General features: G+C 51.7%; 2 protein-coding genes across 2 annotated transcripts in view; both read left to right on the plus strand.

Annotated features, from left to right (window-relative positions):
* Positions 1-26,548, plus strand: part of LOC119093276 (polypeptide N-acetylgalactosaminyltransferase 16) — a gene marked incomplete at its 3' end in the record, with an annotated part of 37,840 nt that extends 11,292 nt beyond the window's left edge. Inside the window, 10 exon segments of the mRNA XM_037216215.1 lie at positions 12,609-12,772; positions 13,522-13,623; positions 15,844-15,911; positions 16,109-16,174; positions 16,436-16,557; positions 20,305-20,392; positions 21,145-21,220; positions 21,784-21,887; positions 25,774-25,900; positions 26,370-26,548. Coding sequence (XP_037072110.1) covers positions 12,609-12,772; positions 13,522-13,623; positions 15,844-15,911; positions 16,109-16,174; positions 16,436-16,557; positions 20,305-20,392; positions 21,145-21,220; positions 21,784-21,887; positions 25,774-25,900; positions 26,370-26,548 — 1,096 coding nt within the window.
* On the plus strand, positions 183-9,034 carry LOC119093277 (uncharacterized). The gene is made up of 3 exons (XM_037216216.1): positions 183-309; positions 2,603-2,730; positions 3,425-9,034. Exons 2-3 carry the CDS (start codon positions 2,641-2,643, stop codon positions 3,944-3,946), a joined length of 612 nt encoding a protein of 203 aa, XP_037072111.1. The 5' UTR covers positions 183-309; positions 2,603-2,640; the 3' UTR covers positions 3,947-9,034.
* Positions 26,549-27,658: the final 1,110 nt, after the last annotated feature.

Raw genomic sequence — 27,658 nt, forward strand, 5'->3', positions numbered from 1 at the left:
GTCGCCGTTCGGTGTCGCCGCGTCTGTGAGCGAGGATGCGGCCCAGCGCCCGCGTCTGTGTTCCGGGCTCCAGCCCATCATCTCGGGGCCGGTTCGCGCGGCTGCGCCAGCGGCGCCGGCGTCGAAGGGGGCGCCGCGCTGACGCCCGACACCGGTATTGATCGCCCGTTGTGCGGCGGCTTCAGCGGCCGGCAGCTCGGCACGTGTCGCCGTGCCTCTTCGCTCGTTTTATTCGGCCCTGGTCCAGAGGATCGGCCGCCGCAGACGCACAGGAGGCAACACACGGCAGGCTCACCTTTGGTCGCGCAGGTGAGTGGTGAAGAGTGGACGGGCGCGTCCACCACCCGGCCACCGCCCAGTACATGGGCAGGCTGGACGCCCACGCCCTGCAGCCTGGAACTGCGCAGTCCGCGACTGTAGACCTGTGGCGGCGGTAGCAGGGTGTCCCAGAGCGTGTAACATGAGCCACGATGCTGATGGTAGTTGGGTTATTAGGGATGGTCACAAACGCCAGCTTGAACAAAACCCGAAGCAGATGCATAAACACTGTAACACTAAGGTTACAAACTTTGTGAAGGCTGTTTGATGTCAACAGTATTCGTTTTCTTAAATTGTCATTGAGCTTCAACATGGACAATTTTTGCGACTCTTCGATGGTCAAATGATTCAAACCTCGCCCAGATAGGCATGGGGAAGGGACAGAGTCAATGCGATTCAAACCCCCTGGTTTTTACAGGTTACCTCTCCGGTATGTTGTGGAAACCTACACATTAGTTACAAAGATTTGTTCAGAGCAAACGCGCTTTTAAAGGGAATCGGTCCATCAGTGTATCTGTATCTTATTTTATTTAGACAGTTGCTGCATTAAATCATGATTTCTTCGATCTTCTCATTTAGCCCTCGCCCTGAAAGGGAGAGGAAGGGGGGGGGGGGCGATGCGTCCCCTCAGGTTTTCTAAGAATATCTCCGACATGTCACGGTATCGCGCCCAGATATGTAGGTGCACCCTCCTCAGAGTTTCTCAAGATATCTCCCCGGCATGGTGTAATCGAGACAAATCAAACAGGAGCACTGTGCGGCGATCTACGGCCGGCGCGGCCGGCGGCTGGCCACCGACGACGCCGTGGACCGCGCTTGGCGGGTAGGCACTGTTGCACAAACGAATCCCTATATCATACATGTATCTCAAAAAACACTTGAACAATAACACAACAGAGAAAGACTGTATTACAACGCCTTGCTGAAAAAAGATCAGGCTCATCCACCTTTTGTGCCGGATATGTAAAGAGCAGACTTGTTGTAGGCCAGTGATCTGGCATGATCTGGATGTAACATGTCAGAGAACGTGTAAAGTTGATTCAGGGCAATGTGCTGAAAATTTCAGGAGACTAGCACAGAACGTACCCCCTCTACTCCGAAGAGATCATTGAGATGGATACCTAACCCCCCCCCCCCCACCCCACCCCAATCTGTCCGTGCGCGGTTCATGGCAAAACGGGAGTTAAGTTGTCCTGCCCAAACCCACTGGGATCCAACTATGTAATATTTTCAACTCGAATATTGTAGGAAATATCGAAATAACTGAACGTGTATTTCAGCTTGGTGGGTAGGTGGATAAGTGGTTATTAATCAGCTTGGTGAGTAAGGATGTTTTCAAAGACAGGTTGCAAGGGTCAAACGTGCTTAGGAATAGGAACTTCGTCTGCATAACGCTTATGTGTATTTGAGGTAAGTAAATAACGGTAAGGTGGAGGTTTTAACGTATGCATGGGTTTTCAACTTACAGCTGTGATAGTCATTTTTAGATCATTTTCTGCAGTTCATAGCCATGACTTTTTTAAGACTTCAATCTCTGGTTTCTGAGCTTGATACACGCGAACTTGTGCGGCATATTCCGCGTCGTCCATTTGAAAGTCACCCAGACATGCAAGTCGACAAGAAAACGTCGCGCAAGTACCCCCACCTCATTGGCTGTATTTTGTTCGTGATAAAAATATGGTCACTGAAATGTTCATGCTTTCAGTGATTCAGCAGCAGCCGTCCCAACGAGAGCGGGCAATGGACCAGCTGTCAGTCTGAACTGCCGTTTTTATGTCTCGAACCCTGGTTATTTGGATTATAGCCCTTTCGACCAGTAATGACCAATTCAGGGCTATGTGATGAAGGAGAATGAATGATGGTGGGGCAGGACTACATGCACATAGGGGCCCACCACCGAGACTTTGTCCGCACAGGGACCGCTCTGCGGGGTATGTGCCTGGCGCTTGGATGGGGTCCACTCCAGGTGGCCTTCAGCCCATTCATGGCTGGCGCATGCAGCCCGCCCGGGGCAAGTGGGTAGTCGCTAAGATGTAGGATAAAACGAGAACAAAGCTGCTAGGGTGGATGAGTCTCGAATTATAAATGAACACCAACACACGTACATACAGCACGAAACATAAATGCACACGCATATGCCACCAGCGCTGTAGTACTGCAGGTAGAAGTACCGCAAGCGAGTCACGCCATCCGCTACAGTGCAACTCTGACACGGCCAGTCTGGCAGCGACTCTGATATAACAAGCTCACTGGCGAACGGTCTGGTTGTTCTCATTGTTCACAGGTAGCAGTCAGCGGTAGCGAGGCCACCGGGCGGTCATCATGACGTTCCTCCAGCTCAAGACATTCTGCTGCTGCTGTTGCCGGGTGCCCGTGGAGAAAGGAGCGCGCAACATTGGCATAGCTTTGGCGGTGGGTGGCCTGCATTCGTTCGTTGCTGCTGAGGGTGCTCTGACAGGTCAATGACGTCAGTGCTGGCTGAAAGTCGTGGTGTATGGGCGGGAGTTTTTCAGTCTACGGGCGTGGGGCTGAGCAGTGAGCCGCAGTATTCACACACACACACACACACACACACACACACACACACACACACACACACACACACACACACACACACACACACACACACACACACACACACACACACACACACACACACACACACACACACACACACACACACACACACACACACACACACACACACACACACACACACACACACACACACACGCACACGCACACGCACACGCACACGCACACGCACACGCACACGCACACGCACACGCACACGATGCCTCGCATGTACATAGGGTTTCACTATGTTTCATGAGGTTGCTGTCAGTACACAGCGGGGTTGCTGCCTGTGAACTTGACATCGTTACCTGTACATACATTTGTGTCATCGTGATGTCGGCGGCCAGCAGGAACACTCTTGTGATCCTGATGTCAGTGCCCTCAGGGACACTGTGTTTGACCCTGGTGTTGGGAGCGCATGTGAACGTTGTCTGACACTGGTTCCGGCACCCTGTATGGCCACTGTGTGTGATCTCAGTGTCGGTACCCCCAGGGACGACCTGTGTGACCCTGTCGCCCGTGTCCTCAGGTAATGTCCGTGATCGCCATCGTCCGGATAGCGCTCTTGCTGGTCAGGTTCCAGGCTGAGCGCGATGACCCGGAGACACCCTTCAACGGGATTCTGAAGAACATGAACGGGGTTGACAAAGAGGCCTCGCTGGAGAACAGCCTCAACGCACTGGTGTTTCGGCTCTTCCTGGCCGTGGTGTGCCTGATCTTCAGCGTCATGCTGGTTATCGGCGTCAATAAGGCCAACCGCTGCCTGGTGCTGTCCTTCCTCATCTACTTTGGTCTCCAGTTGGCCACCAACGCCATCACATTACTCGTCGGCTTCATCAATCCAGAGCTGGTCATAAGCGAGAAGGAGCTGCAGCAGATTAGAAAGGAGCACGACGAGGAAATGGTAAAGGTCATTATGTACCTGGCGTTGGTCATAATATTGTTCTTGGAGCTGTTCCTCCTGTACGTTTTCGTCGTGGTCCTCTCCTACTACAGGGAGTTGGGCGGGCGCAGGGAGCAGCATGAGTTTCGTCAGATCCCCATGGTTTAATGATCAGCGGGTATGACGCGCAAGCAGCGCAAGGAGCGTGCCGAATCCATCAGCCGCAATCCAAGTAGCGCGCCGAATCCATCAGCCGCAATCCAAGGAACGCGTCGAATCCATCAACCGCAATCCAGAGGAGGGAGAGCTCTCTTTGTTGTTCAAGCAGATCCCTGTTGACTGACGCTAGGGGCGGTTGTAACACCCCGTCGGCCTCAAGACTGGTAACGCGCCCTCCAGTATCTACCGACGGTTTTTGTGACTATATATTTAGTACTTTGTAGTACTTATCGGCCTTAAAAAAGGAACGGCTTCTGTCACCGCGCTTGCTATGACGACCCATCTGAATGGTTTGGTCCAGTTTGCCACAAAACAAGTTTATGTTTCATGTTCTTGGTGGCAAATGATGTGGCACCAGGAAGTTCTTTCGTAAATTAATGACTTGCTTTCTCACGGACAGGTTAGCCTGGTGAATCTAATGCGTAAATGAACGCCAAGCCTCGCGGCTGCACCTGCCTGTGACGTAAAACAGCGCATAACTTAATTAAGAAATATACGGATGAAGGCGCCATTTTCCATCAGATTACGATAACGGCGTGGCGATGTGTCGAAAACAGAGAACCAGGGCCTTTGTCATATGTTGCTGGATAGTAGGGATCACGGAGAATGCAATGCAGTGAGTATGCCAGCCATCACACCAGCTGTCATTAAACTTTAAAATATGTCAATATTTTTCATTGAAGGGCTTCTCTGGCGGTAACTTTGCGTTACCGCACTTTCCAAAGCCCATGACGATAAATAGATGATGATCCCATAATTTGTAGAAACGCAACACGCACACACTAGTGGTGAACAACAATGCACATATTATGCAGAGGGCTAGGAAAATTTTGTTTTCACGATAAAATTATCGGAGCGAAGTAAGTATTTAGGTACATTTGAGCACATCACAGACAAAATTTGTCTCAGTCTGCGCGAAGCGGATATATTTTTAGAGATCGAGATGAGTGATTGACAGTAAGCGCATCATGAGAAAAAATATAAATTGTAATTTGATAGAACTTCTAGCAGGGCGCATCTGGGATTAGCGACTAGACGGCACTTTACCAGGATTTTCGACGGTGGACTAAGTTTTGAGGGCTGATTACCAACCACATTCACAATACCAGGGACGTAGCCAATAGAATTGCCGAGGAGCCCTGCTTGCCCCCTGCCCCTCCTATTTCCGCGACCCAAAAGATTTACACTAGATGCTGGAGATTTCGCAAAAATGTGGTCCACGTTCGCAGGTTTTTGGAGAAAGATTGACATTCCCCGCCACGCAATAAATAAAATTTTGACTACGGGCCTGCACAGCATCTCCGCACTGCGAGTTGACTCACAACGTCGCAAACGCGTGTAGCTACAGCACCTAAGGTAACAAGCTTGTCTTTGGGCTTAAAGCACTCATCTTAGTTGCGTTTCGAATATAGTCATAAACTATGCGCTGAATTTGGCACTACGTTTTCTCTGTTGGCCGTGTGATGTGAAGCGATGGTGGTTGATAAGATGCAAAACCCAATGTGTTGTCCTGATCACCATTACTGCGGATTTTTCTGAAATCGAACCGTGATGGGAGAAGTGCGCTAGATTCAAACTTGAGACTATAATCCTGTGAGATCCCCCCCCTCCCCCTGTTGTCCCCCGCGCTGCGTATATGGCTTGCAAACTGCACGCGGTGCATTCGTGTCCAAAATGGTATTGGTGTGATCCTGTCGTTTAGGGCTGTGGTTTCATGCGGCTTTCTCGTCTCGTCGTGAGCTAGCTGGAAATGTCTTAGATGGATAGGGTAAAACCTAATCCCACTAGGGCATCACCAACTGAGCATTTTGGCATGGTTACGTTTCAATGATTGGAACGAAACTTTGATGGTGCTTAGGAGGAGACTTCTGCCAGCATTGTGCCGTTTATACGAATAATTTTCTACAAACAATATTTTTACCGATGCTCTTGCAGTGAGCGAAGGAATTATCAATTATGAAGTAAGAAAAATGATGTGCCACTAGGGATTTTAGAACACGTTAAGAGGGTCTGTTCACTGAAGCTATTTCTTGACGGGTCGGGCAGAGTGTTTAAATAAGATGCTACTTGTCGACCAAGCAAATTCGTTTTAAATGAACCCCTACCCTTAAGATGCTTACGCCTGAAACACATTGTATCTTCACGTCGCTATTTTTGCTAGCCACCTTAAATAAATGTAGCCATTAATAATCCGCAAGGCTGTTCCAAAGTGTATTTAATGTCTGGTACATTTAATGGCACTATGGTGAATACCTGAAAACTATATTCGCACCAGCAAAAAGATACAATGCGGCCTCAGTCCCTCATTACTGCAAATGGCACACCTACGAACGGTTTTTAAACACACGGGTAGGAAGTGGCTTTTTAGCTAATAATGGCTGGAAATAAAATACATTTGGCATCTTTCGGCTGTTTTGAATATGATATCCAGACGCAAAGCACAATGCTAAGTAGTGAGTCGGATTTCAGACGCCTTATCAGATATAGAATATGCATGGATGTTATCAAACAGCTAAAATGGCGAGCTCCTAGATAAGCGAGTTTTCTGGTTCGGAAATTGGTTGATAATTTTTAAGTTGTGCTGTGAGTAACACTGCACCAACCTTTACAAACTGGTCTATGGTGTTCTGCATTAAATTTCAAGCAACGCAGCGGCTTGAAGTAGATTTGAAGTGTATGAGGAACTATCATCAGAGTTCGGCAAAAGAAAAAAAAGTTTTGTGTGTGACAAAGGCAAAAAAGGACCATTAAAATGTGGCGCATCGATGCAGCTGTACCTAGCGATAAACTGGGAAAGGTCAATTAGATTTTTACACGGACCATTGTTGACCATTCTGCGTGGGAAACGTAAGTCAATGCCCTCGAGACTGATGCAATTGTGTCCCTGAATAGCACCGCATGACAAGATGCATTTGGTGCTGACATCCCCTTGCTTACAAAAACAGTTAAGTTGCAGCTGGTGCATTTTGGGCAAATTTCTAGGGTAGTTTGCAGGTTTTCTACATTTGATAAGGATGGGCTATGAAGAAATAACAGCTGAACACTACGAGCTGCCGTTCGCGTGAATGCGTTTACACGCATTCGTATCCACAGAGTATCCATATTCGCCTCTTATTCTTGTTAGTGCAAATTTTCGCGGCAGCTAGATCGGTTGTTTCACTGCATGGGACATGTTTACAGCTGGCATTCAGCCCTTTGGCCGTGACTTTGGCCGCGCGTGTGCCGTACCTCATTCCCTGTGCCCCCCCCCCCCCCCCCCCCCGGCGGAGCGAGAGCGGCTGCTCTGCGTTCTGCCGGGTATAGATGCGGGTCCAGCATCGCCAGGAGGCCTGGCTGACCTCACAGCTGTGGAGGGGAAGTCTCGCAACTCAACCCACCTGGCCGGCCCGTCGGGATCTCTGGAAAGGGTCAGGTCTAGTCAGGCCAGGTGTAACGCCAGCAGCGGCTGACGGCTCTCCTGGCCCCCCCCCCCCCCCCTGGCCCCGTGCACCGTGGGTGTCACGCCCGACCTGACTGTGCAGGTCATGATGTTGTTGTAGTTCGAACTACCGTCTTCGTCTGGTGTGTTAGTGCTCGCAGATTTCTTTTAGTCACGTTTCCGGCGGTCGTCAGGTGTTTGAAAGTTTGCGTGATGTTTGGCGTTCACCCCGATATGAATCACAGCTCGTCTCGAACTGGAATTGTTTGGATTCGAACCAAAGTCATTGGCCTGTGAGTCCACTCATCTACCAACTTGGCTAAACGGAAAGGACGATATTTCTGTGCTACAACTTGGTGGCATGCATTTCCTGGGTATTTGAGGGATTTCTAGCCATACATGGCTGAATGCTAAGCACCATCCGGTCACTAGGATTCCTGACGGCGACCGGAGACTGAAATAGCCGAAACATCGTGTACATACTAACACACCATCGGACGAGGAAGGTAGTCTGAGTAACGATTATTCCGCCTCTGATTCTACTACGTCGTTTCAATCCTTCCGTCAGACTATGCATCTACAGAAGCTGTAGCACAGCCGAAATACAGTCGCAGAATATCGAACGGACTTCTTTGCCAAACTGCTGGTAGATGACTAAATGTATCGCACTGGACGTAGAAGCGTTCTGACAAGAGTTCGTGCCAAGTCCCGTTTCCAGGTCATTCTTCCCATGCATCGTAATATGCTTAACTATCAAGAGTAGTGGGAAAGCCGTGCCGTCTACCCCGCTCTGCACCGCTTTTGTCTCGATTGTTCGGAGCTTAGTTTAACTTGCCCAAGGCTACGCGGCTTAACATCTATGTACCTCATGCAGTCTTACTTTTCTGTTACTTTCTATCAACTAGCTTCCGAAATTAACTACTCACGCTCGAGGCTGACTGCTCATTTAACAGTCTGATTGAATAACACCATGGACGCCTTTGCTGTTTGGCTTGAATGTTATGTCTTATATATAATATACCTTACACTCTGGAATAGCATACCGTCGAGCTTTTCCGACGCAGGGCTTGTAGTGAAAGCTGTGAGTTGTGACTCGCAGAGATAGATGGCTCGCGGTTGCGCGGGGTCGTAAAGAAAAGTAGGTGTGCACCTTGCACATGACGATATGCGCACGGCTTACTGTACGTGTAAGTGTCTTGTTGGCAGTTCGCTTATTGTGTTTGTTGGTGGGACGCAAAAACAAACCCCATTGCACATGCTGTATTCTCAAAGAACTAAATGCGCTTATACTGAATCACACACTTGATGTCGTGTTTTAAATGTCGTGCAGGCTGTGCCAATTGAAATACGCTTGCATAGAATGCAAGGGGCCTGCGTGATTAAGGTATCGCGGCCCCTAGGAGTGTCCACAGCATAACGCGGACCGAGTAGGTCCGCAGAAGTGGGATGTTGAAAATGGTCGCCGTGATGTCATAGGCACTTGTCAGTCACTGTCCTGGCGATGTCATGTCTGGCCTGAAGCAGGCGTTACCTGTCAGTGATCCGTGAAGGCAGCTCACTCTCCGTCTATCGCTTTGCCGTGTCGCGTGTAGTATGTGTAGTCAAATACATGCGTTCGTTGTACGTATTTGGACAATCTTTGGTTGACCTGCGTATGCAAGAGTGAAAAACGCAATGTTTCTTGTCACCAGCAAGTTTAAAACGTCACATTTGTTATGTAGAGCTAAATCACCTACTGCGGGCTACACTCTGCTGCGCTCGCACCTTTTAGCACGTGTAAATCTTCTTGTTACAGCTAACGACTATGCCGGTAGTGAATGTAACCAACCCGGACCATTGACGACCTCTCGCACGTATCGGAGGCGATTGCCTAACTCCCAAGCCGCTCAGCCTACCGACGCAATAAAACGCTGCCTCCAAGAAGGGGCTCCAGTCGACAAATGAATATCCCGGGAGGCATTTACCCTCCTGAAAGGTCTTCAGTCGTTCACAGCCCACGTATGCACAGACTGTTATGCAAGATCAACAACACTTTCTTGACGTATGCGCGCATTCCCAACTTAGATGTTCGTTACGTTATTTTCGACGTGTGCTCGATGTGCGGCAAACGTTCCGCAAACCAATCAATTGTTGTAGGGTCAGCGCCTTTCGTGTCGTGCCCGCTACCGCCACAGCGCGTCCGGGTCGCACACAACGGCAGTGTTCTGGACTGCTGCAGCAGCACCGCAGAAGGTAGCGACGATGCAGCTGCCACTGGCGGTGGCGTCGCCACAGGAGGCGGGGTGTTGTCGTTCGTGTTGATGTCACCACGTGTGGCGGGGTGCTGTCGTTCGTGCTGATGTCACCGCATGTGGCGGGGTGCTGTCGTTCTTGGTGATGTCGCCACGGGTGGCGTGGTGCTGTCGTTCGTGTCGATGTCACCACGGGTGGTGGGGTGCTGTCGTTCGAGGCGATGTCGCCACGGGTGGCGGGTGGGCCGCTCGGGGTGATGTCACGACGGACGGCAGGGGTGCCGCCGCTCGCGACGGATGCCTCGACAGGCGGCAGTGCCATTTCTGGTGACGGAGTTCCGGACGGACGCCGGCCTTACCACAGCACACCGAGTGTTGGGAACGTTACCCGGTACATTAAACGTGAGTGCGCAGGGACATACCAGAGGAAGCGTCGCTTATGGATGGCCGGCATTTGGTGGCTGCCGGAAGACTGGAACTAAGGTGCTTCTGGCTGTGTGGTCGGTCCATAACACACGCACTGGGCGGCGCCACGACCGCTCGCTGTGATATTCCGCGCAGACCTTGGTTCCGACGTCCTAGGGGTGTTACTGGCAAGCACACCGCGTGTCTTCTGTCGTATTCCTGCTCAGAATGAAAACACAATTGAGTTGATGGCCATCGACTAACTGTGTGAGATGACAAAAATATCAACCTGAGTCCATAGCCAATAACATGCTTGGCAAAAGTTAAACAAGGAAAGTTATATGGCAAAAAATATGAAATGACAATTCGTCACATTACCGTCAGCATCGACAGTCAGAAGTTTAGCAATGAATATTATCGAAAAGAGCCCATACAATTTCCACCAACACGATTCGTCCGACCATATGGGCCGCGCCTTAGTGTTTCCTAAAATTAATTATTCGAATGTTCATATTAAAAGGGAATGTTCCACACTTGCAAATATAGAGACAAGCATCTGATGTAATTAATTAAAATGATTCATAGCTACTAGTTTGCCTTGAATGTTTAAGACTGCTCTGAACAACACAAAGTTGTTATCTAGTGACCATTTTTCTCAACACGCCATTATTTCATTACGTCACTGAAGGTCGTTATGGCGTCATGTCGCTGCTAGGCTGAACGCGTTAAAATTGCGATTGTAGTGGACTGGCTGACTCACTATTGGTACTTCAATCTCCCGAGAGGTGGCCGTAGTGGTGCTAGTGGTGTTTGCTGAGCTGAATATCGTTATGTGCTCTTGTTTGCATACCACAGCGCAGTTTCCTGTATTACATAGCACAAAACGGGAGTGGTGCTCGCAATTTTGACTGAACGCATTATATCGGGTTAAGGCCAACTCTAATCCGCTAGTGGTAGAAATTGTCCTGGCGTGCGCCAGACACGGACAACTCGATTATCATATGTTTGCTTGACCTTGAACATATATGGCTAGCGGGATGACAGGATTCGTGGGGCATTTATATGACGTCATGCATGCCTCTGTGAACTTCAAATAGTCTGTATAGGCTTGCGGGCGTCCAGCCCAGAAATCACAGGGTATAAGTCTGGAAGTGACAGCGCTGTGAAGTGCACCGAGTACTCTTCAAAATAGCTATCTCAGCTCGAAACCCGATGCAAAGTTAAATGGAAAACGCCTTGCAGTACGCCCATATCGCTGTGAACTGTTTGATACCGCATACTGAATGCTGCTGTATACAGTGGCGCAGCATTGTTTTTGTTTTTGAAAGATAACATATGAAAGGTGTTATCGGGCGGGATAAAGAGTTGGGAAAGGACAGCATGCAAAACTTGAGCGATAGCCTTTGGCTTAGGCCATGCGATCACTTTTCCAAACTGACTAAGGTGAATGCTTTATGCTCAGCTCCATTTCACCAATCTTGGTGATCTCGAAAATTTTAGTGTAGGATCATTCCGTGCATTGTTATGCGTGATTCATTATGTATTACGCTAAGAGCAAATCAATGTTAACTCCAGTCATGAAAACGTTTGGAAACATTTCTCTTCACCCGTAAGTCAGAGGGAATTCATATTGTCCAGATGGATTACGTACATCACATAACCTTTGGCGCCAATTTTCAGTAAAATCTGAGACATGACTGTGTTAAATCTCCCTGCTAGTGCTGCGCTAGGATCGAGCCAGACCAGACTTACCTACGCACTGTGAATAGATAAACAGACCTTACAAACGCTAATAGGTACAGGACCTAGCGTATCAATGCGTTATCGTTGCGGGTTTACCCAAATGTCTGAAGCAATCGATCCAGCTGCGTACTGTTCACATTCGCTGGGCTATCCGCTAGTCTTGCCCCTAAATAACGCCTGTTAGGGTCTTCATCTCGCTTTTAGCGTCTGGGGAAAAATAGACCAAAATATGTGATCACCAGGCTCCAGAATTTTAGTTAGAAGTGTCGTGGTGAGAACATGTGCCCACAATTAACGACGAGGGGCGGGTGACTAAAATTCCACGAGCCTCCCCTCCCCCCACCCTGGCTACGTTGCTGTGTGGAGTAGTATTCAAGGGTAATTGCCCGACCGCATTGTTGCGGGGGAAACAATGCGGTGGGCAAGTCGGATGACAGCCCGTGCGCTGGTGCATAATTAAATAATGGGCATAGTGGTTTTTGGAGCTGGATTTTTCATCTCCATCACCTGCTTTACTTTTTTATATGTGTGATACGGGTGGAATGTACACACTACATACAGTGCAATTCGGTACATGGCAGTGCGTTTATTGCATTGCCATGAATGTGGTAAACCTCAGGGCGCTTGGAAGGGGTGCTCAAGCCGGATAAGTCCGCCATTATATCTCGGGTCCATGGCAGTGGCGCTGCCCCCGTTGCTCGGTGTGCCCCGATGTGGCCAGAACACGCACTTTTTTTACTCAACTTCATGTGCAGGTGATGGAGAACAACGCACCTACTGCATCATAGTCGAGAGCTGCCCTTTTGTTCTGCAGGGGGGTGCGGAGGGTACACGGTCGGTCCTGGTGTTCAATGAAGCCAGCTACATGCAAGGAGAATTCAGCGACGGCGGAGGTCCGACAAAAACGCACGCGTTCAACATAGAGGCCAGCGCCCGGGTGTTGTCGGACCGCGACCTGCCAGACCCACGGCACCCGAGGTACTGGTCCCCAACTCCGCCAGACCCACGGCACTCCAGGTACTGATTCCCCAACCCCGCCGGGCCCGCATCACCCCAGGTACTTATTCCCCCATTCCCGCCGGCCCACACCACCCCACCTACTTACTCTCAAGCGCCGTCGGGCCCACGCCACCCCGAGTACTGACTCCCAAGTCCCACCCGATGATTCGGAGCAATCAGACACATAAGTCCGAGACCTGTTGCACGTCCTTCGACGTCGGTGTCACCACGGTCCTTCAATGAACAGCGAAATCAATGCGGCCGTGGTCGTGCGAAGCCCAGCACTTGCAACTCGCCACTCACGCCGTGATCTTTTGCATGCCGCGGAATGGTCTGATCCGTTCGTGGAATGCAGATAACCCCATCAACCCCGCCAAAATCACTCTCATCGGGTATGGCTGCAGTGAGTGCCGGCCCCGTACACAATGGCTGAGCGCCAGCTCGACGTTAGCTACGACCGTCAGCCGCCGGCGACACATGCGGCGGTGTCAGGGTCGCTCAGTGTCATGCTTTGTGGCTGCTGGTAAGACACGAGGCATTCATGGCTGACTGAATCAATTATTGAAATTAATTATCTTGTCCGTGCACCTCTCGCTGAAGCGGTTAGGGAATGATGATGATGATGCTGTCAGTTATCGACAGGCGTGCAATGCTTGCTCACTGACAAAATCAAAATTATCGTGGAATAATGACTTCGCGAGGACATGACATATCACAATCATTGACAGATGCGAACGTGCAGAGCACGATATATCCAACGGTGCAACCGTCAGCGTCATCATCAGCTTCCACAACGAAGCTAGGTCTGCGCTGCTCAGAACTGTCATCAGGTGAGCGGGTCATGCTATGCTGACTGGCGGAGCCGCGAGGGAGCCAGGCTTCCTCAGGTGAGCAGGTCTTGCCATGCTGACTGGCGGAGCCGCGAGGGAGCCAGGCTTCCTCAGGTGAGCAGGTCTTGCTATGCTGACTGGCGGAGCCGCGAGGGAGCCAGGCTTCCTCAGGTGAGCAGGTCTTGCCATGCTGACTGGCGGAGCCGCGAGGGAGCCAGGCTTCCTCAGGTGAGCAGGTCTTGCTAAGCTGACTGGCGGAGCCGCGAGGGAGCCAGGCCTCCTCAGGTGAGCAGGTCTCCCTGTGCTGACTAACGGAGCCGCGAGGGAACCAAGCTTCCTCAGGCGAACTCAACAACGTTTGAAGCAAGCTTCTCAGCTGACGTGTAATATGGTGCTATGTTTGTGCCAGGTGCTGTTTCGTTAAGTCATGTTGGGAGGCGACATAATGCTGCCTTGTCGGCTAACTGAATTTGCTGGCGCAAGGGAGGGAACGACCGCGTGTGAGGGCAAGATTGTGCCTGTCGTGTAGTGCGTACTGCACTACTGTCATGTCCACAAGCTGATAGTCTCCTCCGTTCCCTTGCTTTTATGGGATGCTGCGAAGACCGAGCATTAACATGCAACACGAGACGCCAAGGTTTTCAGACGAGGGCGCGAACACACACAGCCAGACGTGATTGCGCGATAACACCACGCGGCACGGCACGTCGGCCAGCAGCGCGCCATGCTCTTCTTGCGACGTGAAAAGGCCAGATGTACGAGCCGGCCGCAACCGGTGGGAACCTGCCGCTACGAATTGCTGCCGCAATTCTCAGCAGAGGGTGCCGGCGCGGCGGTCCGGCAGCGGGCGGAGGACCCCGGACGCTCCTGGTCTGGCGCCTGGACCGCTGATCACGGCGCGCCTGTGTGGATGCCGATCAAGCGAGCCACCGCGCCCGGCGCTGATCGGCTGCAGGCCCCCAGCCGCTAATCGAGCCGGTGTCGATTGACGAGCTCGGAAACAGGCGCGGCGAACGCTCCGCTGCCGGAAGACGGGCAGAGCGCTGAGTGAAGGCACGCGCAGGTGCTGATTGCTTTTACCGTTGCTGGTAGTGGGATGCTGAATGTTCTGCTGCTTTGAGCTTGTAGTGATAAAACAGGATACCTCGAGACGCAGTGCTGGATTGGACAGAGGAGCATATGACCTTGCAGGGCGGCTCCACCGCATTGTCTGACCGTTTGATAGGAATCGAGTGGGTCGTAAGTTCTCCGAGATTCTGATAGAGCCGCGTGTGTAAAACACGGCGGAAATTGGGGAGAGGTTCCTCACGTCCTTAAAACGCATCATCACAGGCACGGCGTCCTTTGTTTAAGGTTTGTACCCCCATGAGGCGCCTTGACATTTGTGTTGACAGTTAAGTACATCGACCAGGGAAAAGCGGCGACAGATCCTTGAATGACAAAATAAGCCAGCTGCTGTAAACGCCATGCTCGAGATCCTGAACGGAATTTTGATGCACGAGCGATGCACCAAGCTTCATGCACTGCTGGATCGGGCGGGTGGCATTGACCGTATTGCAAAACGTACCACCAGTCGGCAAGCCTGGCTTACAAAATACGTAGTCATTTGTTTGGCCTAAACGTAAGGCGTCGACGTTGTCTTTTGGATGGCACGAGTTAATGCCACGAATGCGTTCAGTTTAGCCTCGTGCCCATTAAACCTGCTTTTCCAAACTGCAGCCCTTAACAGCTTTCTGGACGGTTTTTACTCAGGGTAAAAAATCTGCGAATGCACATGGCGCCAATTTCAATGTCATGACCTACTCTGAGTGCTAATTAGTAGTTAAGCACAAACGTTCTAGGTGATGTTCAAGTATATAGGCTTCATTCCAGCAATATTGTTTTTTAGCCGCAATATCTTTCACTCAGTTTGTGTGGTATGTACCGTGAAAATTTTTCACGTGGTGAATGGCCTATACGTGCAGATACTCTTCTAGTTGTTTGATGATTCTTTTTAGCCATAGATTGCAACATCAAACAGCTGAAATATTGGGATGCACATGCGTCCTTTCTTCAAGTTTGCAGTTACCTGTACAAGACACGTGGGGCCAGCTTAGCCTGAACGCAAGATTGAAAGTGTTTGTACCAAACAGCAGTTCAATTAAAAGGCACATGATCAATAACGAAAGGTCAATGCACCCATGTAGCCAGATCGCATTGTCTGACGGCTGTGTTTTACAGTGTCCTGAACCGAACTCCAGAAGGTCTCCTTGAAGAAGTTATATTAGTCGACGACGCCAGCACTGACGGTAAACAGTCATGTAACAACTGACAATATGCTGTTTTTAAGTCATTGCATAAACCATTATAAGCATGCCAGTTTTCAAAGCGCGACACTAGCATGAGATAAGTAACCTTCTTAAACCGCTCAGCGATCATGTCACGCTTCAGTTGACCCCAAACTGCAGTCACTAAGCCTTCCACAAATGACCCCGCTATCTTGCAGAACAAGCCGGGTCGCTGCTCGTGGTCCTGCCCGGTGTCAAGCTGCTGCGGCTGCAGTGGAGGCAGGGTGAGAAAGTTCGCCAGACTCTGACTCAAACTGCTTCGATGTCGCCGGTTGCGCGTATTTAGCCTACGTTATGACCGCCAGCTGTCGGAAAATAGCCTATATAAGTCAGTCCGCAACGGAATGCATTTTGGGGAGACCCCAGGCTGCAAAGCGTCAGCACATTATTTTCTGTACAGCGAGGCTACAACTCTTGCATCGTCCACGTTCGTCGTTTGCAAGCCCAGTTCGTGTTTGGCTGTGCCAGTGACGCACGCGATTCAGGCTTGATTCGAGCAAGGATTCGAGGAGCCAGCACGGCCGCCGGCGACCACCTGGTGTTCCTGGACTCGCACTGTGAGGTCAACAGGAGGTGGTTGGAGCCCCTGCTCGCTGCCGTCTTCCAGGTGATAACGCGCCGCTCCCCGCTGACCTGCTATCTGTGCCTACCCTGCTGTTGGCTCGCTACCCTGCTGTCGGCCCGCTACCCTTCTGTCTGCCCGCTACCCTGCTGTCTGCCCGCTGCCGTGCTGTCGGCCCGCTGCCGTGCTGTCTGTCCGCTACCCTGCTGTTGGCTCGCTACCCTGCTGTCTGCCCGCTACCCTGCTGCTCGGTCCGATACCCTGCTGCCTATCTCTACCCTGCTGTTGGCCCGCTACCCTGCTGTCGGCTCGCTGACCTGCTGTCTATCCCTACCCTGCTGTTGGCCCGCTACCCTGCTGTCGTCCCGCTGACCTGCTGTCTGTCCCTACCCTGCTGTTGTCCCGCCTACCCTGCTGTCTGCCCGCTACCCTGCTGTCTGCCCGCTGCCGTGCTATCGGCCCGCTGCCGTGCTGTCTGTCCGCTACCCTGCTGTTGGCCCGCTACCCTGCTGTCTGCCCGCTACCCTGCTGTCGGTCCGATACCCTGCTGCCTGTCCCTACCCTGCTGTCGGCCCGCTGACCTTCTGTCTGCCCGCTACACTGTTGCCTGCCCACTGCCGTGCTGTCTGTTCGCTGCCCTGCTGTTTGCCCGCTGCCCTTCCCGCTGCCCTGCTGTCTGCCCGCTGTGTTTTTAGATCTGTGATCCACTCCACCTGGCAGGCCTCCAGTCACTGTCCAGCGAAACAGTACACCAGTGGGGTCTTAGCCGGAGCAGCTTTCTGTTGACGCTGCGGCGAGACAGTTTATGTCGCCGTGCTCGCTGGCGAGTGACGGGAAATATGGCGTGAATGTCGTCAAAGTTTATTGAAACGCTGTTCACACTTCCAAGCGTGCCACCATACTCGCATGCGTCCGACCTTTGCCTGGTCCGCTGGACTATCGCGACCTCGTCCGTCTACTACGAGCAACCACTATGGATCGATCAGCATCATGGCCATGCTCAGACACACCGGTGGTCGTCATCCCTGGTACAGCCGGCGTCATCCACACTCAAGCACCGGTGGTCGTCATCCGTGGTAGCAGCTGCCGTACCGTCCGTCGTTGGTCAGGCGCATCCGCCTCCCGTCATACGGGCTCAGCACGTCTGACGCCGACCCTGCGCGCTCCGCCGACGCGCTCCCCATACACGGAGCGCGCGTAGCGTCCACCCGTCGCGACCCCGCGGCGGGAAGAGCGGCCTCAACGTGGCAGCTGGACGAGATCGGTCCGCGACCGGCCGGCAGTGGAAGGATCTAGTCAGAGGCCGCGACGACCTTCGTCGCACCCCCTCCTCGGCTGTTTGTCTCGGCCGGACAAACAGCTGCTGCCTTCCACACCGTCATCGCCCTTCCTCAGGCTCTTCGTCATCTGTCATCCGTCATCCGTCTGCGTATCATCCTGATGGATGACGGTGTGGGCGTGGTGGGTACCGGCTCGTGGTGGTGCAGGCCGCGTCCCCGCGAGCGGCTGGTCCCGGCCAGTCCGCGGGGAGGGCGCCTCTAAGACGGCCACATGTTTACGTCCGCTGTGTGGTCGCGCCTTCCATGCGGATGGACGGAAAGCCGGCGGATGCGACACCGCGTCTGGGCGTCAGCGCGCGGCTGTCGGAAAGAGAGCGACTGGCTTACAAGGGCTGGTCTCGACTGGTTGTCACGGTCGAACGGCTCCGAACAATGGCCTGTGTGAGAAGCGCATTTGTGTTGCAGATATTTTGGGCCAGACACTTTTGTCTCATGCAAACCTGGGCGGCTAAGTCAACGTTAAAAGCGCGCAATGCAAGAGGTAACGAGTACAATGAATGCACATCTCATATGCATTGAGTGCACATCGTTGGGCAAGTGAGCACGAGTAGTGCACACTAAAAGCTTTTCGAATAGCACGCAAACTATCACCAGCACGCAGATGAGAGCAGCAAAAGTGTGCGAAATAAAGGGCTCACGCTAGCTGACTTGTGGAGTGGAAAAATACCGAGAGACGCAGCTTTCCGAAATGGCCTTGAATACTTCATCACATCTAGCTAGCCGAGCAGCCATTTTGTGTGCCCGGCACGTAGCACTTGCTTTGAAGAGATCATGCAACGCAGTTCGCAGTCACGGCGTTGCCATAACGGGGGGGGGGGGGGGGTGGAGAGGGCAAGGGAGACGTTCCCTCTATTCTCAAGGAGAAGGGGATCGTCCCCTCTTATAACAAACGAATATCTCAGAAAAAAACTCGATGAATCGGCGTGGATGACCGAACGATACTGCAGTTGTTGGATACTATCATGCGAGCGAAGCCCAAAGATGGGTTACTAAAATAACCATGCACCGAAAACTTCTTTGCTTTCCGCAATATTTCAGGTCACAGTGGGAGGAATTTGGTTGCGCACGATTCAATTCATAAGTTTTGGATTGCACTGAAGATGTGTGCACATGCGACATTCTCTTGTGTACAGGAGGCACTTGAACTCAAACAGAAAGCTGACAGGGACGTTGTTCGTTGTCAGCATTGCCTGGGGGCAAATTTTGATCTGTCTCCGGCCCATTTCCAAATGCTGCGCACGCCTCCATAGGGTGAACGTACAGGGGTCAGAATCACAAGTATGACTGAATACCTTCCCCATTCAGGTTGAGCTTCCAACTTCTAGGGTTACGTGGTTGCGAGGCTAGTATCTAACCCGTTGTGGAATGCAGATTACCTGTGCCCTCAAATTTAGTCTGCAGTAATAGCCCCTTCATCCTAACATTTTTTTGACAATGATCTGACTGTTCCAAATCTAAAATGCACGAAAACCAAGACAGTGCCCGGGACGACAGCGTTGTGGATGCAATAACAACTCACCACGCTGGGTGATACAGCAGCTTACCATGTTGGGTGATACGGCAGCTCACCACGCTGGGCGATACAGCATCTTACCACGCTGGGTGACAGAGCAGCTTACCACGCTGGGTAGCACAGCAGCTCACCCCGCTGGTGATACAGCAGCCAACCACGCTTGGTAGCACAGCAGCTCACTACGCTTGCTGGCACAGCAGCTCACCACGCTGGGTGACACAGCAGCTAGCTTTAGGTGGCACAGCAGCTTACCTTTTTGGTCGGCACGCCATCTCTTGGAGTTTGACGGGCCGCTGTGCTGGGGGTACAGCAGTTCGTTCCGTCGGTCGGTACAACAGCTGCGCGTACTAAGCGGCGCAGCGGCTGTTCAGCCCTCGCGCTGTTCCACGCACCGTTGGGGGAAGCGGAGAGGGGACGGCATGCTGGCCAGCGGGCGCAGAGTGGGGTCGCGTGTACACCGCATGGCCGGTAGACAAACAATTGAAAGCTTGTTTTAACATGCGACGTATAACATGCGCCTCTTCCTTAAACGCGTTCTGCTATTACGGCGTGTCATTTTACTGATTCACTTAAGAAGCGATCTTGTGTTTCCGTCAGGGGTTGCATTCCTTCTTGTTCCGCTCAAAGGTCTCCATGCAAGATTTGCTCACCTAACATCAAGCATCAACCCCTTTTCAAAAGTCCCTGCATGATGTCACTATGCCGTGTTGTGTGTACTGATGTCTGCTTTCAAAGGTTAGCAGATCCATTTTGTTAACTGTGAAGTGATGGCGGTGCCCTTTGGTGCCTTTATATAACAATGACTTTGTGTTACGGAGCAAACGACGACTGTTGACGCTGTAACAGTGTTGTTGGTCTTTGTTTTCTTTGTGCGGATCAGAATTTCTGCATCAAGACATAAGAAAACAACACGATAATACCGACATGCGTACTTTGCAGGAGCCAAAAGCTGTGGTCAGTCCCGTGCTCGACGTCATTGATTCACAAACGTTCGAGTACCGCTCTAGTAACCCACACCTAAGAGGCGGTGAGTAACTAAATCAGGGCCTCATAACCCCGCTCTCGCCTATATAACCCAGCTCTAGATAGCTGAAGAGAGAGACGAGAGAAGCTGAGAGAGGACAAAGAGCGTTAGAGAGAGAGAGCGAGCGAGGAGGGAGAGAGAGAGAGATATATTCGCGAACTCGCTCTCTCTCCTCGATATCGATCGAGCCTTAATCTCTCGATCTCGCGTCTCTAGCTCTCATCTATCTCATCCTCTCTCTTCTCCTCTCGCCTATCTATCTCTATCTCTATCTCTCTCTCTCTCTTCTCTTCTCTCTCTCTCTCTCTCTCTCCTATCTCTCTCTCTCTCTCTCTCTCTCTCTCTCTCTATATCTCTCTCTCTCTCTCTTCTCTCTCTTCTCTGGCTCTGGCTCTGGCTCTGGCTCTGGCTCTGGCTCTGGCTCTGGCTCTGGCTCTGGCTCTGGCTCTGGCTCTGGCTCTGGCTCTGGCTCTGGCTCTGGCTTTGGCTCTGGCTCTGGCTCTGGCTCCCCTCAAAGCCGACTCTAGTGTACGCTACGCTACACAACGTAAAGATCCTAGCTTGACATAGGAGCATCGTCGCCACTTTTCAACGCAGACGGTTGTATCATGTAAGACAATGCACAATGTCTTGCCAGGTTTTGGCACCAGTGGCTGCATTTCGTGTGGTTAGCGAACAGTGCGGGACAGGTTTCCACTCGTAACTGAGACGACGGCTGTGACTGAATCTCGCGTGATATTCCCAACACCTGACAGGCTTTGGCTGGTCGTTGCGACGCCGGCGACTGAACAGCTCAGCGGCCATTGACCCTGACAGCACCAGCCCATTCACGTAAGCCATGGACCCTGACAGCACCAGCCCATTCACGTAAGCCATTAACCCTGACAGCACCAGCCCATTCACGTAAGCATGACCCTGACAGCACCAGCCCATTCACGTAAGCCATGGGACCCTGACAGCACCAGCCCATTCACGTAAGCCATGGACCCTGACAGCACCAGCCCATTCACGTAAGCCATTGACTCTGACAGCACCAGCCCATTCACGTAAGCCGTAGACCCTGACATCTCGGCCCATTCACGTAAGCCGCCTGACATTCGTCGACTTCCGTAGCAGCTGCGCTGCGGAGCCTCTGCATGCATAACCATGTAGCATGCCACCCTCACCAGCAAAACCCTACCGGTGCTGCTACCAAATCTTTGTATGTGATGGTACCAGCGAAACCTTACCAGGTTTACCCTGTCAATTTGCAAATATGTGATAACCTAGTTTACTCCGGCAGCCCTGCAATAGCTGTGTGCAAGTTGTAACATCGCGCCTCACCATGCAAATGTTGTGCAAAGTCAGCGCCCTGCAGGTCTCGGCTGAGCGGTGCGCCTTGCGTTTACTGCCAGGAGTCCAGTGCTGCTGGGCGGGGTGTTCCTGATCAGCCGAGAGTGGTTCGACCGGCTGGGCCAGTTCGATCCGGGGCTGGAGGTGTGGGGCTCCGAAGACCTCGGTAGGTCAACTGCTACGGTCTAGCGCCTGCGCACTGCCCCCACGGACGCTCGCTAACGCCCGCCGAAAGGCTAACTGACGCTAACTAACGCCCGCCGAGAGGCTAACACGGCAGTCTCAGGCAGTATAACTGTGTAGTGCTTCCCCCAGTGCGACGTATGTATGCTAGTTGGCTCGGGGACGCAGTTAACGCAAAACATATGGGCGCTCATATGTCTCAGGATAATATGTCAAACATATGTCTCAGGAATATCCAGCCACATGTGCTTTGACCAGACTTGTAGGTCAGCAGGCTTCGACAGCCTGCTACGTTTCGCTTAGAGCACGATTGTTTGGTTGGACTGGAAGACGTAAGGAACATCGAAGCAGAAGTCATCACGATGCTTTCGCCAGAGATTAAAGCTATCGACTTACAAGATATGTTTGGTGACAAAAATGGGCATTTTTGCGATCTTTTTTCGTGACAACATTGCAAAGATAGGATCTGACAGCGGTAGAAAAGTGTTTTTTGTCTGTCATCGACAATATTTGGGACCGCCTCAATTGTCACCTGAAGCCAAATTTATCACAGACCGTTGCAATATTACTCTAAAGGCGATAAAGTACATAACATAACGATAAGTGAAGTACAATAAGCTGTGAGCATCATAACTATTTTTGTTTCAAAGGTTTTATTTGGAGTTGGACATTATTTGCTGGCGATTCAAGGAGTGCCGATGTTAAGAGGGTAGGTCTTTGCGCAAAAACGGGCTTAACGCCGGTGAGTACGTCGGCTTGGTTCAAACCTAAGATGTCGCATACACGGAGAAAGGCTAGATCATGTTTGATCAGCGGCTCTACCACAACCATAAATGACGCGTAACAAATCACATGCACTAGTTCACGACGTACTGGGGCAATATCAGTGTTAGAGAAAGAGCCGTTGCAGCGTCTCACTCATTCATAAGAAAATCATTTTCCATCGCCTTGCTATCAGCTGAACACAGTTTTTGATGTGACAAACTGTGTTACCTTAAGTTGAAAGTTGTGTTGTTTCACGTCACTGTTATGGCCTATGTCTATAACTGCGGTGCATGAAATTAACTTCAATAGTTTTCCCCAATGCCAAAATTCAGATTTCTAGCATTTGCAATCCGCGCCAGGCAAACTTCCACTCTCCAATCCAGAAGCATTAACCTGAAACCCAACGCCGGATAACCTATTTCATGGCCTGGGTTACCTGGATGTCGTCTCAATGCCCGCGTAACGAACCGTGCTTAGCGACATTGGTTGATTATTGCGGATTTCTGGCGCTGCGACTTCTTCGTTATGTGACGAACTTGCTTAGCTTTAAGCATCATGTCTTATTTCAACTACGCTCACGGACGCAAATTGCGACTTTTTGAAGTAGCAATTTTTATGTTCATAATGTCATAATTGCCCATATCATAATCATGTACATAACACAATCGCCCATTACCGTCCATACCAGTTTTCCGCTAGCCTGTTAGGGCATATTCACGCATAGCACATTACATGTTCCAGCTCTGGAAATAGGACGTAGTAACCACGTGTCACGAACTCTTAAAAATGGAGCAAGGCGCGAATGAATACTTATTATTTGAACCTGCACTATGTGCTCTGCATGTTAAAAGCAGTGTTCCACATTTGTGTGAAGTTTTGAACTGAAATAGCCCCATTAAATACCTTTCGGTACTGTAAAAATCCCGCCCTTTTTAAGAACTAAGCACCTCTATTTTCTGAGCTACACGCCCGCGAAAATGCGAAAAGGTATATGCTGGAAAGTATTTGAAAGTCGCATTGGCATTCATGGCGTGATAGTAACGGCACTCAAAACTTGTCATGATATAAGTCATGCGGTGACCAAGGCGAAGAAAAATATCCTTATCGATGCGTTCATGTCTGGCTTTCGTGAGCGGGATTGCAAGATATAATGGGCGTTCATTGCCTCTCAATCAATGTTGTGCATGGTACGATGACGTAATCAAACCATGACACATTAAGGGGCATATTCACTAACCAGAGAATTGCGCTGTCTGGGGCAGTCATTTCCACTTAAAAAGTATATCAATAGTTATAAGTGAGCTTGTTTCATCACATTTGATGCTTGCTTCAATATATTCAAACGTGACACATTCCCCTTAGCGGAGCGTGCGGCGTCAGTAACTCATTACAGCGGCAGTGAACCGATCACTGGAGCTTCACCTTTTCGATCACTGAAACTTCAAATATGCCACAGAGGGGCGGCCGGATATCCGGCACAGGACGGGCCGCGTGTCAGAGATAGGAGCAGACGTCGAACAGAGGAAAGGCGGCGTGTCCGACACAGGAGGACGTGGGACGGTCGTGTTTCCGGCGCAGGAGAGGCTGCGTGTCGTGGCACAGGAGCGGCCGACTTGCGCTGGAGTGGCTGAACCTTCGGCACTGGAGCTGCTACGTGTCCGGCATGGGAGAGGCGGCATGTCTGGCACAGGAGAGACAGCGTGTTCAGCACTGGAGTGGATGCGGGTCCAGGACCAGAGTGGGGGCACGTTCGGCACTGGAGCGGCCGCGTGGCTGGTACAGGGGGAGCCGCGTGGCCGACTCAGGACTGGGAATGGCCGGCGCCGGGCTATGGAGCGCTTAACTCTTGCCATTGCTCGTCGTTACTCATAACGCGGACTGAGGGGGGAGGGACTCGATGCGACCCCGCGAGTGCTCTCAAAGTAAGAAAGATAGTGACTCGCGGAAAAAGTAGATCGGCCGATACTTGACAGCATCTCGCAATTGACAATAACTGCGATGGTACTAGGTCGATAACTATTTTTACGGTTTGTGATGCGTGGTCATTACTTTTTAGATCCACAATGGGAACATACGATGTACTGTACGTGCATATGCCCATAACGGGTTAGCGGACAAATGCTACGGACGGTTATGATATGTACGCTCCTCAAATGCTGGCTTAAAAAGTCGCAATTTTGTCTAGCAGCGGTACTTAAATCAAAATTGTTGCGTAACACTAAACAAAGTCATCATATAACGAAATAGTGCAGCTTCCGAAATCCGAAATAATCAACTAATCTCGCTAAGCACGGCCCGTTAAGCGGACATTGACCCGCAATCCAGGCCATGCAGTGGGTTGTCCAGTGTTTTAAACATTGCATCTATAGACAAAAGTTATTGCTGTGATATGAAACAGCATATCAATTATCAGCTTAAGGCAACGCGGCTTGTAGCATGAAAAAGAGTTGCAACTGATAGCAAAAGAGTTGCAACTGATAGCACTGATAGTGGGTATACATTGTTATGGTTTGATTAAATCATGCAATAGCCCTTTTATTAACAATGGCATTGCCCCACCATGTCGTGAGATAGTGCACGGGGTTTGTTGCGCTCCATTTATGGTTGTTGTGCAACCGCTGATCAAACATGTTTTAGCCTTTCCCCGTGGATGCGACCGCTTAGGTTTGAACCGAACCGACCTGCTCACCGGCCTTGGGCCCGCTGCACCGGCCACTCATGCACTACGACCTACGCCTTAACCACTGGAACTTTTGGCTTTGTCAGGAAATGAAACTCAAGTGCGCATAAAACTGCCCAAATGATGATGTTTATAATGTCAGTGACACACTGCACTTCATTCATCTTCATGTGGTTTGTCCCATTTATGTTACATTGCAACGATTTCTGATAAACCTGGCCCCAGGTGACAATTAAGGCGGTTCCAAATTTCGTCGGTGACAGAAAAGACAGTTTTTGTTTCACTCTTGGCTTTTCGCTGGTCACACCAAACTATAAGCGGTGAATACAAAGCCCTGTGGCGGTGTCATTGCCTGATAACCAGCAAACAGGCCGCTTACGACTGCGGCCGGTTCTACCGGCCGGTGCTGTCGCGCTGCCTGCAGAGCTGTCGCTGAAGGCATGGACGTGCGGCGGCCGGGTGCTGGTGGCGCCGTGCAGCCGCGTCGGCCACGTGCTCCGCAGGCGGCACCCCTACACCTTCCCCGAGGGGAACGTGCAAACATCTCTCAGGTGCGCTTCACGTTAAGGGGAGCGTCAGAGTGTGGGGACCACTGTCCGGATGTGGCGTGTGATTGGTGCCGGTCCGTTCCGAGAAGTCGCCGGCGTAGAGACTATTTTGTCGATGTGGAGAGTAGTAGTTGCGTGTTTGCCCACTTGGAATGGCATTGCTACGGTTCCTGTGACCTCAATTTAAATGCGCCCTATTAAATTTGTCCTAATGGAAAGACTCGGTCGTTTCATGGTAAACTGATTAACGGAGTTAGTAATCAAAAGATTTTGCGTGTGAGTGTCATTCTGTCAATGTCATGTCTCAGGCTATGCTTCTTGTTCCGAAACGCTTTATACAGGGGTGTGGTCTCCTATTCAGTCTGAGGCGCCAACTCCCTCCCCCCCCCCCTCCCCCTCTCCCAGTTTGGGGTCCGGCCGCCTCCCCTTTCATCGCCATAAAAAATGGACAACTTGCCGCCTGCTTGTACAGGAATTCTAAGCGTGTAGCAGAAGTATGGATGGACGAGTACAAACGTTTCTTCTACCAGCGTCGCCCGGCGGCCACCGGCGTAAGTTGTGGTGACATAAGCGACCGCCGGGCGCTGCGACGCAGCCTACAATGCCGGAGCTTCGGCTGGTACATCGACGAAGTCTACCCGGAAATCAGGCGGGTACACCTCTGTTTCTCCACTGAAATGACTACGAATAGACAAAAGGTTTAAATCATTTCTATGTTGGAGACGTAGCCGATCGTTCCTGGATGCTAAATCCAGTCAGCAAGCATCAATCTTGAGCTCCGGCACCGTTCTCACTCGCACCACCCTGATGCCGTGGCTGCCTTCTTCCGTAATAATTCGTTCCTCTTGTCATCTATCTTGATTCATCCTGCATCCTCGCGACACCCTGCTTGCCCGGGGCAGGCTGCATGCGTCAGCCACGAGTGGGCCGAGAGCCCCGTGGGAAGACCCCGACCGGCACCCAGCGCGCATGCGCGGGTTGAAGCTCGGCGGTGGGCCCATGTGCATGCCAGTCTGCCCTACCATTAATCATTTTTCCTCATAGCCCTGAAATGATCAGTTCTGGTCGAAAGGGCTCTAATCCAAAAAAACTGCGGCTGCCTTCGATCGGAAGCAGACTGCTGTACCAGCGTTTTGCCGCCGGCGGTGGCGGAACCGGGCACTGATAGCAAATCTCTGTAGAAGCGGCCGCCCTATAATTCATTGGCGTCTGGAACTCCCAACGCCAAAACCATGCAAACTTCCGTCTTTGATTGCCGAGTCGGTGCCGCGAAATATCCGTCCACCGAGGATAGAACCCGGGTCCTCTCGTGCCGCTGCAGGCCGCCGGTGGACGACCAGCGGGCGTACGGGCAGCTGTCCCAGGGCGGCCGGTGCGCGGCGGTCGGCGCGGGCGGCTCGTTGACACTGGGCGCCTGCTCGGCGGCGGCGCGCCGCCAGTGGTCGCTGACCCGGGATGGTCGGCTGGTGGGCGCCGGCGGGCTATGCGCCGTCGGCCGCGGGCCGCGCCGCGCCGTCCGACTCACAGCCTGCACCGGCAGCCGGCAGCAGGTGGGGGCCGCGGCGGGACGGCACCGACACAGGCCGACGCGGCTGGTAGCGTGTACTGGTGGGTGTCAGGGCTGACGCTCCGTGTCGGCGGAGTTTTGACGCAACCTTGAGACGATATGAGCTATACTGTCTTAGCACCAGAGTCTGTGCTGCGATCATAAACTTTTCCATGGTGATGGGACGATCACCCGACAGTGACCGACTCGGCACT

Source organism: Pollicipes pollicipes, unplaced genomic scaffold (genome assembly GCF_011947565.3).
Source record: "Pollicipes pollicipes isolate AB1234 unplaced genomic scaffold, Ppol_2.1 Scaffold_4002;HRSCAF=4701_pilon_pilon_pilon, whole genome shotgun sequence".
NCBI classification, from domain to species: domain Eukaryota; kingdom Metazoa; phylum Arthropoda; class Thecostraca; order Pollicipedomorpha; family Pollicipedidae; genus Pollicipes; species Pollicipes pollicipes.

Excerpts from the sequence above, each read along its gene's own strand:
- LOC119093277 (XM_037216216.1), top strand. The coding sequence starts at position 2,641 with ATGACGTTCCTCCAGCTCAAGACATTCTGCTGCTGCTGTTGCCGGGTG. Across the intron at positions 2,731-3,424 it reads ACATTGGCATAGCTTTGGCG|GTAATGTCCGTGATCGCCAT; the intron begins GTGGGTGGCCTG and ends CCGTGTCCTCAG.